The sequence below is a fragment of the Strongylocentrotus purpuratus genome, unplaced genomic scaffold (genome assembly GCF_000002235.5).
Source record: "Strongylocentrotus purpuratus isolate Spur 01 unplaced genomic scaffold, Spur_5.0 spur5_scaffold_5, whole genome shotgun sequence".
NCBI lineage: Eukaryota > Metazoa > Echinodermata > Echinoidea > Camarodonta > Strongylocentrotidae > Strongylocentrotus > Strongylocentrotus purpuratus.
In genome coordinates this window covers 1,750,398-1,770,225 of record NW_022145611.1, presented here as the reverse complement: position 1 = coordinate 1,770,225, position 19,828 = coordinate 1,750,398, and the positions used below count along the sequence as shown (strand labels likewise).

General features: G+C 40.2%; 1 protein-coding gene across 11 annotated transcripts in view; it reads left to right on the top strand.

The window, feature by feature from the left end:
- The window catches only part of LOC574782 (pyruvate carboxylase, mitochondrial), a 45,026-nt gene that overhangs the window by 7,867 nt on the left and 17,331 nt on the right, over positions 1-19,828 (top strand). For 2 of the 11 annotated variants that reach the window (XM_030998905.1, XM_030998904.1), the window contains exons 4-13: positions 505-670; positions 2,082-2,227; positions 6,263-6,380; positions 6,770-7,040; positions 8,166-8,328; positions 9,728-9,910; positions 10,875-11,112; positions 12,477-12,506; positions 18,843-19,067; positions 19,567-19,723. In XM_030998905.1, coding sequence (XP_030854765.1) covers positions 505-670; positions 2,082-2,227; positions 6,263-6,380; positions 6,770-7,040; positions 8,166-8,328; positions 9,728-9,910; positions 10,875-11,112; positions 12,477-12,506; positions 18,843-19,067; positions 19,567-19,723 — 1,697 coding nt within the window. Of the gene's footprint in view, positions 1-504; positions 671-2,081; positions 2,228-2,255; positions 2,290-2,808; positions 2,848-3,985; positions 4,088-4,500; positions 4,522-4,849; positions 4,956-5,343; positions 5,452-5,740; positions 5,762-5,784; positions 5,886-6,262; positions 6,381-6,769; positions 7,041-8,165; positions 8,329-9,727; positions 9,911-10,874; positions 11,113-12,476; positions 12,507-18,842; positions 19,068-19,566; positions 19,724-19,828 lie in introns of those variants that run through there. The other 9 variants (XM_030998906.1, XM_030998912.1, XM_030998913.1 and 6 more) reach the window with 9 other exon arrangements.

Genomic DNA, 19,828 nt, shown 5'->3' with positions numbered 1-19,828 from the left:
AGCACAATTACAGTAAGAAAGAAAGTAAGAAGTAATACTAGTCAAGTGGTTAGAAGACTTAACTTAGAATGTGAGGGTCATTGGTTCAAGCCCCTTCATGGTACTGACATTCGCCACTCCATGACGACAAGAGAAATGGGGACCTGTTATGATGACGGAAACTATTGCTATATGCCCTCGCGGTGGATATATGGTAGAAATATTCCCCAAGGAATGGAGATGGTGTGCACATTGTGTGCATGACTTGGTATGTTCTCTATCAAGAGCGTATTATTGCCTATTGCCTATCAAGCGCTATACTGTATTTGTATACCAGCGGTTATCTTTGAACGTAAAACCTTCTTAACCTAGTTGTCCACAAACTATGTGCTAAACCTATGTATTTAATTGGCAACTACTGTAGCTTAGTTAAGGTTTAACGAGTATGGGCCCCGATTTATTATTTCATGTTGTTCACAAAATGCCTGTACACTGTATCTCATTTTTTATTTGTTGATTGTATAGGAACACAAAGTGGATGCCATTCATCCTGGGTATGGCTTCCTATCTGAGAGAGCAGACTTTGCCAAGGCTTGCACAGATGCAAACATTAGGTTCATTGGTCCTTCTCCTACAGTGGTACATCAGATGGGTGATAAGGTGGAAGCCAGACAGATCGCTATAGCAGCAGGTAAATATAATGATATGAATAATCATAGCAAACATTCCTTATACGCTCCTATCCATCCCAGGGATGTTCAAGGTGCCTAACCAAATTCAGATATATAAGAAACAGTTAAGAAAATTACTCATTTATAAGCAAACAAAATATGTGGAAAACAATGAGAAAATTATACAGTAGGCTTGCTGTTGCACCATGTGAGAGAGAGGGAGGATTGGGAAGTCCTGAAAAGGACTGTTGGTTATCTTTCTTGGCTTATAGTTCTAAGGAGAACTATAGCACCGGTTGGAGAGGATAGGTGGCGGGAGTGGCTCGACGTTTCGAACAAGTTGACTATCCGTCGTCAGATGGGGAATAACTGGCGTGCGTGACCTTAAAGGCATCGTTTAACAATGTTAAATCTGAGATGCACGGCCCTACATGTTCTCAGTGCCTGTGATATGGTGTAATATTGAAGCCCTAAAAAAATTGCGCTTCAAAATGATCAAGAAGTGCCTCAAAAAAGTAAAAATCTTAGAGTGACCGGTTTTACCATACTCGTTTTCCCCGAATAGACTGTACTGTTATGTAAACTGTTTGGCAAACGGTTTTCATAATTTGTAATTCCAATCATAAATATCTTGACAATCAGACAGGCGATCGGCTTGTAAAAGTCATGGGGTTTCTGACTGACCTAAAGGTTTATAATTATAATTATCATTGCAGCATGAGCTAAATCCAGTACTTTGTTTCAGAATCTGAGACAAAGTTACCATATCCCTTTAAGTCACTGGGGTGCAGACGTGGGGGTACTATACATGATCGTGTGGGCTTCAGTCACCGTGGTGTGGACTTGGGTGGTCTGCTTGTCCGTCTGGGCTGGAGTCTCCGGGTTGCGGACTTGGAGATGCTTCGAATCCATGAGTGGGGTGTGGTGTCGGCGAGACGTTGTGTGTGTTCCTGATGTAGGCGGCGTTGTAGTCTGCTGTCTTCTAATGTGCCTTGTAGCTGTGAGGCTGGCGGCTGCTTTGTGAGTTCGGCTGGTGGCGGTGGTTGATGTACAGGTGCATGCGGCGGAGGTGTAGGTGGTGGTGGGGGCGTGACCGGGTACTTGTTGATGACGGGTTTGAGAAAATTGATATAACAATGGATAACAATATAAAATATAATCATGGACATTAACTGAAAGATTTTGATGAGTTTCAAGTTTCTTTGTAACGATTTGAGAGTGGATGAGATTCAGATTGAGTGGGGTAGGAGTAATAAATGCTCTGCGACCCTTATTAAACCATTTTCAATAAGGTAAATTATGACCAGAATTGAAGTATTGAAAATCATAGAAATATGGCATATAACATTTACAGTTTATATCAGGTCCTCATTGGAAAAGGACTGTATGAGATTGGCCTTCATCTTCTGATTGTTCTGTCTTGCCAAACAGGTGTGCCGGTGGTACCAGGAACTGATGGACCAGTCACTACCACACAAGAAGTAGAAGTGTTCTGTGAACAACACGGCTTTCCAATCATCCTCAAAGCAGCATATGGAGGGGGAGGAAGAGGCATGAGGGTCGTCCGCTCTATGGATGTAAGTGGGTGGGAATAAGGCAAGGGGGAGGAAGAGGCATGAGAGTTGTCCGCTCTATGGATGTAAGTGGGTGGGAATAAGGCAAGGGGGAGGAAGAGGCATGAGGGTCGTCCGCTCTATGGATGTAAGTGGGTGGGAATAAGGCAAGGGGGAGGAAGAGGCATGAGAGTTGTCCGCTCTATGGATGTAAGTGGGTGGGAATAAAGCAAGGGGGAGGAAGAGGCATGAGAGTTGTCTGCTCTATGGATGTAAGTGGGTGGGAATAAAGCAAGGGGGAGGAAGGGGCATGAGGGTCGTCCGCTCTATGGATGTAAGTGGGTGGGAATAAAGCAAGGGGGAGGAAGGGGCATGAGGGTCGTCTGCTCTATGGATGTAAGTGGGTGGGAATAAGGCAAGGGGGAGGAAGAGGCATGAGAGTTGTCCGCTCTATGGATGTAAGTGGGTGGGAATAAGGCAAGGGGGAGGAAGAGGCATGAGAGTTGTCCGCTCTATGGATGTAAGTGGGTGGGAATAAGGCAAGGGGGAGGAAGAGGCATGAGGGTCGTCTGCTCTATGGATGTAAGTGGGTGGGAATAAGGCAAGGGGGAGGAAGAGGCATGAGAGTCGTCCGCTCTATGGATGTAAGTGGGTGGGAATAAGGCAAGGGGGAGGAAGAGGCATGAGAGTTGTCCGCTCTATGGATGTAAGTGGGTGGGAATAAGGCAAGGGGGAGGAAGAGGCATGAGGGTCGTCTGCTCTATGGATGTAAGTGGGTGGGAATAAGGCAAGGGGGAGGAAGAGGCATGAGAGTCGTCCGCTCTATGGATGTAAGTGGGTGGGAATAAGGCAAGGGGGAGGAAGAGGCATGAGGGTCGTCCGCTCTATGGATGTAAGTGGGTGGGAATAAAGCAAGGGGGAGGAAGGGGCATGAGGGTCGTCTGCTCTATGGATGTAAGTGGGTGGGAATAAGGCAAGGGGGAGGAAGAGGCATGAGAGTCGTCCGCTCTATGGATGTAAGTGGGTGGGAATAAGGCAAGGGGGAGGAAGAGGCATGAGGGTCGTCCGCTCTATGGATGTAAGTGGGTGGGAATAAAGCAAGGGGGAGGAAGGGGCATGAGGGTCGTCTGCTCTATGGATGTAAGTGGGTGGGAATAAAGCAAGGGGGAGGAAGGGGCATGAGGGTCGTCTGCTCTATGGATGTAAGTGGGTGGGAATAAGGCAAGGGGGAGGAAGAGGCATGAGAGTTGTCCGCTCTATGGATGTAAGTGGGTGGGAATAAAGCAAGGGGGAGGAAGAGGCATGAGGGTCGTCTGCTCTATGGATGTAAGTGGGTGGGAATAAGGCAAGGGGGAGGAAGGGGCATGAGGGTCGTCTGCTCTATGGATGTAAGTGGGTGGGAATAAGGCAAGGGGGAGGAAGAGGCATGAGGGTCGTCCGCTCTATGGATGTAAGTGGGTGGGAATAAAGCAAGGGGGAGGAAGGGGCATGAGGGTCGTCCGCTCTATGGATGTAAGTGGGTGGGAATAAAGCAAGGGGGAGGAAGGGGCATGAGGGTCGTCTGCTCTATGGATGTAAGTGGGTGGGAATAAGGCAAGGGGGAGGAAGAGGCATGAGGGTCGTCCGCTCTATGGATGTAAGTGGGTGGGAATAAAGCAAGGGGGAGGAAGGGGCATGAGGGTCGTCCTCTCTATGGATGTAAGTGGGTGGGAATAAAGCAAGGGGGAGGAAGGGGCATGAGGGTCGTCTGCTCTATGGATGTAAGTGGGTGGGAATAAGGCAAGGGGGAGGAAGAGGCATGAGAGTCGTCCGCTCTATGGATGTAAGTGGGTGGGAATAAGGCAAGGGGGAGGAAGAGGCATGAGGGTCGTCCGCTCTATGGATGTAAGTGGGTGGGAATAAAGCAAGGGGGAGGAAGGGGCATGAGGGTCGTCCGCTCTATGGATGTAAGTGGGTGAGAATAAAGCAAGGGGGAGGAAGGGGCATGAGGGTCGTCTGCTCTATGGATGTAAGTGGGTGGGAATAAGGCAAGGGGGAGGAAGAGGCATGAGGGTCGTCTGCTCTATGGATGTAAGTGGGTGGGAATAAGGCAAGGGGGAGGAAGAGGCATGAGGGTCGTCTGCTCTATGGATGTAAGTGGGTGGGAATAAAGCAAGGGGGAGGAAGGGGCATGAGGGTCGTCTGCTCTATGGATGTAAGTGGGTGGGAATAAGGCAAGGGGGAGGAAGAGGCATGAGAGTCGTCCGCTCTATGGATGTAAGTGGGTGGGAATAAGGCAAGGGGGAGGAAGAGGCATGAGAGTAGTCCGCTCTATGGATGTAAGTGGGTGGGAATAAGGCAAGGGGGAGGAAGAGGCATGAGAGTTGTCCGCTCTATGGATGTAAGTGGGTGGGAATAAGGCAAGGGGGAGGAAGAGGCATGAGAGTTGTCCGCTCTATGGATGTAAGTGGGTGGGAATAAGGCAAGGGGGAGGAAGAGGCATGAGAGTTGTCCGCTCTATGGATGTAAGTGGGTGGGAATAAGGCAAGGGGGAGGAAGAGGCATGAGAGTCGTCCGCTCTATGGATGTAAGTGGGTGGGAATAAGGCAAGGGGGAGGAAGGGGCATGAGGGTCGTCTGCTCTATGGATGTAAGTGGGTGGGAATAAAGCAAGGGGGAGGAAGGGGCATGAGGGTCGTCCGCTCTATGGATGTAAGTGGGTGGGAATAAGGCAAGGGGGAGGAAGAGGCATGAGAGTCGTCCGCTCTATGGATGTAAGTGGGTGGGAATAAGGCAAGGGGGAGGAAGGGGCATGAGGGTCGTCTGCTCTATGGATGTAAGTGGGTGGGAATAAAGCAAGGGGGAGGAAGAGGCATGAGAGTTGTCCGCTCTATGGATGTAAGTGGGTGGGAATAAAGCAAGGGGGAGGAAGGGGCATGAGGGTCGTCTGCTCTATGGATGTAAGTGGGTGGGAATAAGGCAAGGGGGAGGAAGGGGCATGAGGGTCGTCTGCTCTATGGATGTAAGTGGGTGGGAATAAGGCAAGGGGGAGGAAGAGGCATGAGAGTTGTCCGCTCTATGGATGTAAGTGGGTGGGAATAAAGCAAGGGGGAGGAAGGGGCATGAGGGTCGTCTGCTCTATGGATGTAAGTGGGTGGGAATAAGGCAAGGGGGAGGAAGAGGCATGAGAGTTGTCCGCTCTATGGATGTAAGTGGGTGGGAATAAGGCAAGGGGGAGGAAGAGGCATGAGAGTTGTCCGCTCTATGGATGTAAGTGGGTGGGAATAAAGCAAGGGGGAGGAAGGGGCATGAGGGTCGTCTGCTCTATGGATGTAAGTGGGTGGGAATAAAGCAAGGGGGAGGAAGGGGCATGAGGGTCGTCTGCTCTATGGATGTAAGTGGGTGGGAATAAAGCAAGGGGGAGGAAGAGGCATGAGGGTCGTCTGCTCTATGGATGTAAGTGGGTGGGAATAAAGCAAGGGGGAGGAAGGGGCATGAGAGTTGTCCGCTCTATGGATGTAAGTGGGTGGGAATAAAGCAAGGGGGAGGAAGGGGCATGAGAGTTGTCCGCTCTATGGATGTAAGTGGGTGGGAATAAAGCAAGGGGGAGGAAGGGGCATGAGGGTCGTCCGCTCTATGGATGTAAGTGGGTGGGAATAAGGCAAGGGGGAGGAAGGGGCATGAGGGTCGTCCGCTCTATGGATGTAAGTGGGTGGGAATAAAGCAAGGGGGAGGAAGGGGCATGAGGGTCGTCTGCTCTATGGATGTAAGTGGGTGGGAATAAAGCAAGGGGGAGGAAGGGGCATGAGGGTCGTCTGCTCTATGGATGTAAGTGGGTGGGAATAAGGCAAGGGGGAGGAAGAGGCATGAGAGTTGTCCGCTCTGTGTATGTAAGTGGGTGGGAATAAGGCAAGGGGAAGGAATTTTTTATTTTAAGTAATTGTAGAACAGTTGCTTGATTTTTTTAATGCCATTTCACTTAAACAGCATTCTATATAGACTTTTAAATTCATCTTATATCTGGCACAGAATCAGATATTCTCATTCCATTTATTCGTATCCAATCTCAATGTACGAACAGGAAGTGCAAGAGAACTTTGAAAGAGCATCGTCTGAAGCGTTAGCAGCATTTGGCGATGGATCCATGTTTATTGAAAGATATATTGAAGAACCCAGACATATTGAAGTGCAAGTATTAGGTAAGTTCTCTATGCAGACAATGTATTTGTGACTTGATTTTTATGTGTCAAAACACATATCATTACTGAGCATTGTTTTAGGGTTCCAAGGAAAAAAATGTATTTCATAGTGTGTTCATGCAAATCAATGAAATGAACTGTGGTTTGAAAATGTATGCAGTGTGTTGCACTTCCACTCTATTTCATCATTCAAAATTATGTTTATTTCAGGATTCACTATGCAATGACATCACAACAATTTTATATTAGTTACATATACAGTAAAAAAAAACATATACAAAATTGAAAAGCTACTGTAGGTATGAACCAAGTTATGTTGAACTTGGTAATCGATCTCCATCAATGTCCTATCTTAAATCCACCATTTCAATGTCCCCCTTAAATCACAGGTGACAAGTTTGGTAATGTCATCCATCTTTATGAGCGTGACTGCTCCGTGCAACGTCGACACCAGAAGCTGATTGAGCTTGCCCCTGCCCCTATGCTTGACCCTGTCTTGAGGAATAAGATGACATCCGATGCGGTCAAACTCTGTAAATCAGTCAACTATGAGAATGCCGGGACAGTGGAATTCCTTCTGGATAAACAAGGCAATCATTACTTTATAGAGGTCAATGCAAGATTACAGGTGGAACACACAGTCACAGAAGAAATTACAGGGTATGTATGCGAAGGTGTTTTTAAGTGACACATCAGAGGAATGTTTCACAAAGACTAAGATCGACTTTATTAAAGTATTAAAGTTAAATATGGCCAGTCGTTCATGCCACTGTTTGCTTTCACCATTTACTGGCATTGGTTTCTCAAGGGACGTAAAAATCAAGGTCACAAATCTACCAAATTTATATTTTGTGATAATTCATTATTGAAGGAAGTATCTATTAAAGATCTTAACAGTGAGAGCAAACACTGGCATGAACGACCTGCCATATTTAAGTCCAACTTAAAGTTGATATTAGTTTTTGTGAAACACTCACTAGATCTCTGATTTGGGTTGCTTAGTGGCATGAAAAGATGCATCTGTATAAAAGGCAAAATGCTTATTTGTTGGAAATCATAATATCACGCAGAGGTAGAAGCATGTTATCAAGCTATGGAGCTGGTAAATACATTTGCCATCTCGATATAGGCTTAATGTTTACCTAAACTTTAATTGAGATATGTCAAAGAGGAACTTTTAATTCACAACCCTCACCAACTGTTACGGCTTTTGCATTTTGGACACGTCTTTCTGTGCCACTACATTTTGCTAAGCTACGTTAAATTGATCATGATATGTCGGGCATGTACTTTATTTCTTTTGTGCAAATTTTATATAAATATTACATGGCTTCTCTTTTGTGTAGTGATAGATATCTTGGGTGATGTGATATTCTAAAAAAATGTTTACCTCTGTCGTAGAGAATAGATCATGATTTTTGTTTTTGTCACATCAAATGTTCAATTCCAACTTGTCAATGGGGTTTGTTCAGATGCGTTGAATGTACATAGCCACTTATGTACGGTCATTAACTATCATTAGATGCAGTTGTTCATATGCTAAAAAGCTTCACCCAAATTCGATCCATAAAGAAAAAAGTCTTGGTTCTGGATGGGTTATACAAATATATAATTGCGTAATTGTACAATCTGTTTTGGTGGATAAAATTTGCTTGAGATTTACTGCATGTATTTTGATGTAAACCCATTGCCTACTGGAACCGGTTGGCTCCTGTATTAAAGCCTATGGGAATGAGAACATTCAGTAGTCAACTAGTTAATGCTTTTGCTCTTTGCTACCGGTAGGGTTGACCTTGTTCAGTCTCAGATCAAGGTTGCTGAGGGTTATAGTCTCCCGGAGCTTAATCTCTCACAGGATGACATTCACATACAAGGGAGTGCCATGCAATGTAGGATCACTACAGAAGACCCTGCAAAGAACTTCCAACCTGATACAGGCAGAATTGAGGTAAGATATCACAAACTCTCCTTCCGCTTAAAGTGACTCGGTAATATTTTGATGGTTGATGAAAAAAGCAGGCAAAAAATTCTCAAACCACAAAGGTATTTATGGTTTTCTTTGAAGGCGTCACTGGTCAACACCCTCTAACAGTAAATTCTCCCAACCATTTTTTAATCATTCCAACCGTTTTTCCATGAAAATAAGACCAAAGACAGGGCTGACAGGCTTTAACACATCTTTCAACACTTAAATGTCTGGGATGGTATACAGAGCCAATGCATAGCTTTGTGACAATTTACATTCACTTAAAATGTAATTACATGTCAATTGTAATAATATTGTTCGGAGAATTAAAGAATCAGATCAGTTTTCCCAATTTTTATCATTAATAATGGTCCATTTTCACTCAAACTTTCAGATTATCTTTAATTGTACATCAAGCATTGAAGTCACTACCTTAGCACCATTTTCTCTCATCTGAACAATGTTACAAAGTCCCTTTAAGGAGAGTTTGTAAGGAGACAAAACTAGCATGAAATTGAAACCTAGTAATTCAGGTCATACAAGATCTGTAGAAAATACTTCTAGTTCATTTTTATTGCATTATGCCACTGCTCAAATGTATCCAAATTGAATATGAACATTTATAGGGAAGGTGGCTCATGGAGACACACATTCTTAATTGCATGTACACTGTATGTGATGGAAAACAAGAATATAGTATAAATAATTCTTATGAACTAATTAATTGACCCCGAAGGTACTAGTTCACTGACTTGATTTTAAAGTGACTCGGTAAAATTGTTGAGGGTTGATGAAAATATTGCCTAATTTTTGTATGAAATGTTACTTATTATATTCCATTTACTGTACTAACCCTCTGACATGCGAAAAATATGGGAAAATTTCTCAAACCACAAAGATATCTATGGTTTTCTTTGAAGGCGTCACTGTGCAACACCCTCTAACAGTGATTAACAGTAAATTTTGAATTTTCCCTGAAAAAAAGACATAAGACAAGCTATTAAAAATCTGTCAACACTTAAATGTCTGGAATGGTATATAGAGCCAATTTATTGCTTTGTGACGATTTACATTCACCTAAAAAATAATTAAATTGTAACATTATGGTTGGGAGAATTAAGGAATCGATCGGATCAGTTTTTCCGAATTTGTAGCATTGAATTTACTACTTTAGCACCACTTTTTCTCATCGGAACAATGTTACCAAGTCCCTTTAATCAGATGTAACACTTAGCCACACCAACGAGACTGACCCAAACCTTCAAATGAACAAACAAAACCCAATGGCACTTTGAAGAATTGGTCTCATATAGAGTTGGTTGGGAGTCATTACCAAAATAGTTCAAACTATGAATATCTGTTTGGGGTTGATCCTTTACAGGTATTCCGGAGTGGAGAAGGAATGGGTATCCGTATTGACAGTGCCCTAGCCTTTGCAGGTGCTATTGTGTCTCCTCACTATGACTCGTTACTAGTGAAGCTCATCTCTCGATCTAGAGACCATGAAAGCTCCGTCAGGAAGATGCTCAGAGCCTTGGCTGAGTTCAGGATAAGAGGAGTCAAGGTAAAACACAACTTAGACTTCAAACTAATTATGAGGTTTGGTAGTGGAAATATATTAAAATGTATGGTGAATAGGGTTTGATGCTATGCCAGTTGTTTTCATTTTATAGCATGTTTATAAATGTACAGTAATTCACCTTAAAGGGATTGGCTCTGATTTGTCTCTGATTCTGAAACAAAATCCTGATTTAGCCCATGCTGCAATGATAATTATAAACCTTTAGGTCAGTCAGGAAAACCATGACTTTTACAAGGCGATCGCCTGTCTGATTATCAAGATATTTATGATTGGAAATAACACTGCAGTCTATTGGGAAACACGAGTATGGTAAAACCGGTCACTCAAAGGTTTTTACTTTTATGAGGCACTTCTTGATCATTTTCAAGCGCAATTTCTTTAGGGCTTCAATATAACACCATATGACAGACACTGATAACACATAGGGCCGTGTATCTCAGATTTAACATTGTTAAACGATGCCTTTAAATAAAACTGCCTAGTATAATTTGTGTTTAAAGAAATGGCAAGAGAAAATATGGAGGGGGGAGGGTAAGCACACACCTGCGTGCATAAGTGACCAGTATTCATTCTCAATAATCTAGGTGTTGTAAGCAAAACAAAAAGAATATTAAAGCTCACTATAAAATATTATCTCATGTAATTTTGCTTTGTCAGTTCTTTCTCTCTCTCTCTTTATTCTTCTTTTTCTAAAGTGATGTCCTGCATTATTTTTTGGTAACAACTATTTTACACTTGTCTGAATTGTGCTTGTTTCTAGCTTTGTAAATTGGATTTGTACCTCCTTGTTTCCTTGTCCTTTTTGTTCTGTTCTTTATCTCTATTATCTTTTTCTTTTATACTGAAGACAATCAAAATTAGATTGGGGGAGTAGGGTGGGGAAGCATCAACTGACATGATCTGTTTTAATACTGAGATATACAATCAATACCTTATCTCTTTACAGACCAATATACCATTTCTTGAGAATGTGTTACGACACGAGGAGTTTGTATCCGGTCAGGTGAATACATCGTTTATTGATGAGAACCCATATCTAACAAGAGAATTCAAACCCAGTCAGAACAGAGCGCAGAAGCTACTCTACTACTTCAGTAATCTACTCGTCAATGGTCCTGCCACGCCCCTTGCTACCGGACTAAGGCCAGCTAACGTCACCCCGCCCATCCCAGAAGTACCCTATGGTAAGTAGAGCACATTGCTTTGAAAAGAGTTACTAGCAGATATCATAAATATTGCTAAGGCATTACACACAAACTGAACTTACTTTTTTGCACGTAAAAACCCACATATATATGTATAACTGCATGGCATGGTCATCTAGGAAATTTTGCCCCAGAAAGAGCTTACAACCTCTCATGCAAATTATGATTTGTATAACAGGGCGTCACACTAACTTTATTAGAATGGGTCCAGATTGAGCTTTTTACAGTCTGTCTGCATGAGCCCTGTGTAAAAGTGTCAACATGTGATGGGGAGGGGGGGGGGGGGGGGGGGGCTTGTGTCCCTGGCACCTGTTTGTCTCAAGCCCTATGTATATATAGTTTAGTGTTCTCATCCCTGTCTCGTGAATATGTTCATTGTCAAGATGTACTTAACAGTAATACAAAGTTTTGGGAAATTTTGAAAATGGCTTGATAGCGATTCTTTAAAATGTTAATATATTTGGATGCCCCTGAGGATGTATTATAAGCACTTGGTGTACTGTCCGCCTGGGATCTCATTACGATAGATGTCAGCATTGCCACTCTTCATGGTGACTGTGCATTCAAAGGGAGCGTAGAGTTGACGAGTCACCTCCCAGTATGAGCTGTATTTGAAGACCTCTTCCAATGCCACACCTGATACGTGTTATAAAGTAAATAAACAATTACTTGCCTACATGATTACAACAGATTGAGCTAGGATTTGTTTCCTAGATATTAAATATCAAACAAGTGATAACATTGAAATCTTACAGTTCCTAGATAAATTTTCCCCATGGTAAATTTTGATATATTTCAAATGGCGCTTACGGCCGTACAATGGTAGCTGCGACCCTGAAAATCTCAGAATATGTAGTTGTGATATATAATTTCCAAACGGGAATAGCAAAATGGTCGATTGTAGTCAAGAAACATTGTTTCAAAACTAAATTAATATCTTGACCTTGAGAGGGAACTATACAACATAAAGACTTTATTATTTACAATTTCATCACATTAGACTCGATTTCAACCTCGACAACGACCACTGAATGTTAAAGGATTGCATATATGCTTCCAAGATGTTCATTTTAACCAAATTCATGACCCCACATCAAAACTTTGTATTACCTTAATGTAACTGTGGAATAGATGTTTATGAGTTGCAAATTTGAAGAGTTTAGATAATGAGTTCCTGAGGAAAACTGTCTTGATGCAATAATCTACAATTTCTTCAAGACTCCATCAGGGGAATTGAAAGTTGATGGTCTTGCTAAAGTAAGATAACTGTTTCAAGAATATTGTTGTAAAGATTGTTTCCAAATTGAGTTGATGTTAAATGTAATGCTCTGGGCTTATTATAGGAGGAGCAAATGGAAGCTATCATTCCAATGGTAAGTTCAAACATGTGCAAACTCAGGGACCTGCATTCCAAATCTTTTTGGGATTGCATTCTTTCCGTACAAATGCATGAAATAGTCTGCAGAATTGGATCCTACTAACAGTGTTGAAAGCATGCTTTTCTATGTGTCTATAATTCTAACCATGTTAAAGAATATAGCTGTAACCTTTGACATTCTAATATCTTTATATTATCAATATTTTCATTCATCAATATTGGTGATTTCAATTGACATATCCTTTGTGTTATATGTATATATATATATATGTGTATTTATTACCAATGCCAGCAAGAAGGCCCCTACTGCCATTGACAATTCTTGTAGGGAGCTAACAAAATGTTCCAGTGATGTTTTTGAGAGCAGGAGACAGCCTTGAGCAGTGCATCATTGTGGCTTTTTAAACCCACAGTTTTCTCCACAAGTTTCTCTACAAATTAGCACCAGTTATTTGTATTTTCCACTCTTTCATAGTTTATAGGTACTATGTCCCATTTGCAGGCCAAAAAAAATGAAAAGGTTAAACTCATGGCATTTGAAAGCTAATACTAATTAAGAACTTCCCTCTAAACAAAAGGGCTTGAAAAATGTCTTTTTAGGGAAAATAACGAACTTTAGTTGCCGAATCAAATTTAGATATTGCAGTAATTTTTATTAAATAGTCTGATTTTCAGACCCTGGTACCGAAGATTCAATCAGTTTAATTTTGGCAATTACAAGAAGTGGGTTATTGATGTAGACAAATGCTCATGTACCCTTTACAGCTCATATTATATGTACATGTGTGTTATTAACAAAGAAAAAAGAAGTCAGTCAGTCACCCAATAGTGTCTGACAGTGAAGTCCAGAAAAAAGTTGGGTTTCCTTGCATAATTTGAATACTAGGACACTGCTAACGTTTAAATTTCACAGATAGGACATACGTGACATATTCATAATTCCTGCAAAGTTCTTCAGAATTTGATGTTGGCTGCAAAAGAGATACACTACCTTTAAAATTAACTCTTTCATAATTTAAATGAACGAATGTAATGAAAATTATAAGAACAACAACAAGTAATGATAATGAATTTCCAATTTGTACACACAAAATAATGATTTTAAATTTCACCCTGCATTGCCAATTAAGAGACTTTAGTGATGATTGCATACAGAACTAAACTCATATTTTCTGGTGATATTTGCACTTTCTGCTCATGTACTATTTGTATAATTTGTAAGTCCTAGCATTCTTGATCAAAAGATCAAAATACCAGAGGCCTTGAAGAGCAGCTATAGGTTAACAGGGCACACAGTAATGGTGGCGGTGCTTATGACTTGTGTATCAATGGCGGGTTGCAAGGGTGGGCTCATTTCCTCTTTAGCTGCACACTGGTGAATGGTTTCCTCTGTGTCTCATGCTTCTATCACATGAACTTGTAATAAAATACTCTGTTAAAATATAACTAGAAATTTTTTGTGCTCTCATAAATTATTCTTCATATTTTTGCCATATTTCTCTTGGATAATTTTTTTATTATTATTAATTGATGTTCATTTTATTATCATTAATTGATGTTCATTTTATTATTAATTGATATTCATTTTGAACAAATCCAAATCTCTGTTAAAAGAAACGGGTACGTTACATGTATGGGGATTTAGCACATTTGTTTAATTAATTGAAACAAGTATAATTGTTTTGATTGCATATATTTCTATCGTGCAAAATATATTTCAATGCAAGTCAATACAGTAATACATGTCATGAATTTTTTTTTTCTTCCTTCAAATGTGTTGTCTTTCAAGTATTATTGTTATTATACAAATAATACACAGGTGTGAGTCATTATGGTCAATGCAGCGCATGAGGGTTTTCACTATGGTGTAATAAAATTCATGAGGCGTAGCCGAGTGGATTTTGTGCCATTATGAATCCCCGAATAGCGCTGCATCGCCATAACGTCACGAACGAAAACCTTTGTATTATTTGTTTTATAAAATGGGTCAACAATTTTACTTAGCAAGGTGATAACATTGTAAAACTGCAACCTTCATAAAAAAAATAACGTGTGCACACAGACGATTGCGGCAGCAGTGGCCTTGTAAACAGACTGTGCAGTGCATGGTGCGACTTCTCGTAAACATGCATTGAATTACACGCAGCGTGCATTATGCCTTTTTTTTTGCACCTTTTTTGCACGGCTGTTATCACAAAAATGCACTCCCATGCGCGTATGGTTAATTATAATGCACACACATGTGGTCCATTTTGACGCTTCTCATTCTTACATTCTTGAACCCATTTTATAATGAATGATGGCAGATGATAGTAGTAGGAAGTTGCAATTTATGAAAATGTCTGATTACAGTACACGCCGAAAATCTCCGCAACACGATTTACACGATTCAAAATTTACACGATTCGACTGCTCGCGGGAATCGTGTAACCATTTATTTTTACACGATTCGTTTTTTGCCAATGAAGCGAAATTTGAATCGTGTAAACGTGTAATCGTGTAAAATTACACGATTCCTCAATTCAGGTCGAATCGTGTAATCGTGTAATCTGCCCGCCGAAAATCTCCGCAACACGATTACACGATTCAAAATTTACACGATTCGATTGCTCGCTGGAATTGTGTTACAATTTATTTTCAGTGGTGATGGTGAGCAGGTTAAGGACGTCTAGTTCAGTAAAAGCAAGAAGTTACTTCTTGGTTGAACGAGGACAACGTGGACGATATGAGGGGATAGCGAAGATTACGCTTTCTTTCTCTTGTATATATTTTTAATTGCAGTGTCTTGTCTCTAGTTTTATTATAGAATGTTTGAAAGTTAAAAAAATTAGTCCACTTCCCGAAAAGCACTCTCGGATTTAACCCTCGGTGAGAAAAAAGAAAAAAGCGATGAACGACGAAGGAAGGGGGGAATTTTGTTATTCCTAAGTTGTAAATAAGTAAAAATGATTACAAAATGTAAAGGAGGGCTAACATAATTAAGTATGTTGTGATACTCTTACATTACAAGGCTGTACAAATTAGAATTACGGTTCACCAGCTCATTCGTTGCTATGAATATCGTTATACTTTTTTTTATTCAATCATTATCCATTTTACAAACCTGGTTTGTAAAAACGCGTCATATGACGCACGAAAACCAAGGTTTGTCGACAAACCTCCTTTGTGAATTCGGGCCTTAGACTTTGATCACTTATTGCTTTTTTAGCGTTCCTCATTTTCGTAAATTACCTTTTACAACATTGCATTATTCAGCTATATGTATAAAGAGCTACGGTCAAGGCTTAAGGGCACACTTCCTGTCACATACAAAAGAAGCTTACTCTGAATGTGGCCTGCCATTGACCCTCGCCGGGGACAAAGGCCGTTGCCCTAGCTACAGGCAGAGATCCTTACATAATACCTATTGTTCAGGGGGTTCCCCTTGAACATAGGATCCCCCTGAACAATAGGTATTACATGTACGTAAGTATGTAAGCCACTGGCTACAGAGTGTAGGGAACAGTTGCAAGCCGAGAATGAATAGAATAAGTGAATGGCCAACTGTCTTTGAGTTACGTTTAGCTAGCGGCACAGTGTCCCCCCACTTTTTCAAGTTCCCCCAAAGTGCCCCTTTGTATATAGGAAAAGTACCTATTTTGACTTTGACAAGTGTCCCTATTAATTTGTAAAAGTGCCCCTTCCCCTTTTCAACTCTGATAAGTGCTCCTTTTCTTTTGACACACACCCCTTTTCCTTCGACGAGTTCCTATTTTCCTTTACAATAAGTGTCCATTTTCCATTCTCATTAGTGTCCTTTTAATCTCTAGTAAGTATCCCTCTTTAAGTACGAGAAGTGCCCCTCTTCACTTTTGATAAATGCCCCCATCAACTCCGATAAATGCCCCTATTAAAATCTGATCGGTGCCCCTTTTCTTTCAACTAAAGCTTTTTTTTTTTATCTCTCTCTCTCTCTCTCTCTCTCTCACTCTCTCTCTTTCTTTCAATATCTTTCCATTCCCCCCATATCTTTCTCGCCTCTCTTTCCCTCATTTTGTTCCCCTCTTACCTTATTAATTTGTCTCTTTTCCTCTCCGTTTCATAGCCTTCTCATTTCTGTTAATTTTACTAGGTTTCGCCCTTCTTTTTTTTATCACTCTATTTCACTCTTTCTTTTCTTCCGGTCAACTTTTTAGTTTTCCCTTTTTTCTCTCTTTTTTTTCTGTTTATCTTTATCGTGCCTTTCAACCCTCATTTTCCTTTTATATGTTCCCTTCTCCTCGTAGCTATCTTTTTTCCTTTACTATTTCATCTATCATGTCTTCCTGTTTCTGACGTTTTCCTACCTTGTCTCACGGATTAGTATACGATACATGTTAGTGGAAAGTGCTGAGGTTTATACACGAATATAAAGTACAGTAATTAACTGATGTACACTGAAGGTAAGTTGTGTATAAAGCAATTGGTGTAAGCAGGATAAGATTTAACGATTGCTGCAGCTTGTCGCATCGTTCTACCAATGCCCTTATAACCCTAATAACTATTTACACGATTACACGATTCAGAGCGACATTCTTCAATCGTGTAAGTTTACACGATTACACAGTTACACGATTGTTACATCTGGTCGAATCATCCGACCAATGCACTTAACTATTTACACGATTACACGATTCAGAGCGACATTCTTCAATCGTGTAAATTTACACGATTACACAGTTACACGATTCAGGTGAATCGTGTAAACCGTGTAATCCTAAAAATAAATCGTGTAATCGTGTTGCGGAGATTTTCGGCGTGTACTGTATATACCGAGCCATTTTAATGCAATCAATAATATCTTTCTCTACTATTAATATTTTGTCTCTGTGTTACTATTCTCTCAATCTTGTCTAGATATACATGTACTTACATGTACATCACTAAATACTAAAAATAGAAACCCATTATTTCTCATTTCTGTACTTAATATATTTTTTTCTTAAAACCAACTACATATCAGGTTTCAAGAACTCTTTCAAATTAATTCTGTATGTGACATCTATAGTTCACTTGTGAATAATATGTTCTCATTTAAATATTTATCTGTAGATATTGGTGCAGGTAGTTTGACCCTCTTGTAAAGTCATTGCAGTTCATATATTTCCATGTCTTTTATATCAAGAATGTTGACAAACTGAATTTTGTTATAAGATGAGTCTACAAGATGAGTATAAAGTCATAAAATTGACTATAAACCTGATCAAGAAGCCAAGAGTTGCACGATCGTGGAGGTTGCTATTTGCTTTATTGGGTGATGTCACATCATGCAGTGCTTGCCCAGCCAAACACATGCACAATGCGCGTCTCGATGTCATATGAAATTGATTATACATTGCGTCTTAACTTTGAACTCATCAAGATGCGTTGATCAAGAGTGTTGCATGGAGCTTGCATAGCTGCTGCACAATAATTGTTAGCCAAGTGCGATGGATAATATTAAAGCATAAACATGTGAATGGAATATTGGTTTGCCATAGGCTGCATTCTTGAACCCACCTTATAAACCTAAATAATAAAGTAGTGTGATATCCAATACTTAATTAGAGTAGCACAATACCAGGCTTACTGTCCATTCATTGCCATTGAATGGACGGGTGAGTGTATTCATGTGAAAACCTTCTCATGTTTCTTTTCTGTTATCTTCTTGTACCAAAGATTGAGTTCAGAAATAATATGATCTTCATTGGAAAATTTTGAATGTAGAATACAAGTAAATATTATATTACAGATCAATAACCCTCAGACTAAGATAATTTTTTTGATGGCATTTTTTGTGTGGTTTTCAAAAAAATGAAATTCAAACCAAAGTCCATTTTCATTCTTAATATATGTGGTGTGTCTTAGTAACTGCATACATACATGTATGTCTTTATCCCGTTTACTTTGAAAACAGTTAACACAGAGTTTGCATTTTAAGAAAGTAGTTATGTTTATATTGCACTTTTATGCATCTATTCTGTAATTTTAAAATGGAAACAATCAAAGCTTCAATTTAGGCAAGTCAAACACTAACCTTTTACAAGTACTTGGTCGTATCTGTCCCGCACATCACCAAGACTGATTTTTTTTTTTTTAACAAGATTAGCATAAAAATTTGTCATTTTATTTCTGATTCAAGTCACTTGATACAATCATCAGGTATACCATAATTGATAATATCTGTAATGTATTGAATAAATTATCTTAAACTCGCCCAGGTGTAGAAATCAAATATTTGTCTGTATAACTGCTACACATACTGCTACACATACTGCCAAGAGCACTTACAAGCACTAACCGACCTTGATTCTCCATGCTTGAATCCCAACAGACAAGGCCATTCCTTTGGGTAAGAGAGATATCTTGCTACGGGAAGGACCTGAAGCGTTTGCTAAAGCAGTTCGGAACAACCCTGGTCTCATGCTGACCGACACCACGTACAGGGATGCACATCAGTCGCTGCTTGCAACCCGTGTTAGGACCTATGATCTCAAGAACATCTCACCGTTTGTAGCTCACAACTTCCAGAACTTGTTCAGTTTAGAAAACTGGGGAGGTAATCAATTAATCATTCTTCTCATCTTTCAAGCGTGGCTCAATTTAACTCAATTATGTTTAAAGCGTTTTTTTGTATACATAAAGCAGAGCCATTTTGTTGCAAATTCCTTTGATAAATCCTAAGCCTACTTTCGTTATAAAATATCAAGATAAATTCTTACTTTGTATGAAGATCATGGTCTATTGCAGAGTTTCTTGTAATAACATCAAAATTTGAGACTACAGAACTTATAACAATGTATATAACATTTTATCAAAATCAAAGACAGGAGCATAATGCATAGTATGGCAAATATGCCTAAGGGGATAATATTTCATGTGCTTTCAACAAAGTATGTCGTCTTTCATTGTTGTTGATGGTCCTTATTTATCAAATCGTGTAAATATTTCCAGGAAGGAACTTCATAGATTATTACATTTAAGTGACTTTAAATGAACAACACACCTTGATATTTGTCACTCTGATAATCGATGTGCTTCATGTGCTCTTCTGATAGGTGCTACATTTGATGTTGCTTTGCGCTTCCTGCATGAATGTCCTTGGGAGAGGCTGGAGACGCTTAGAGAAATCATCCCCAATATTCCGTTCCAAATGCTTCTCAGAGGGGCTAACGCTGTGGGATATACTTCATATCCTGATAATGTAGTGTACAAGTAAGCATACATTTTATGTATATTCCAGTATAACCCTAACCTTGAAGCATATTGTATAATATAATTATATGTAATGTCTAATCTGTCACTGAAACATCAGCATGA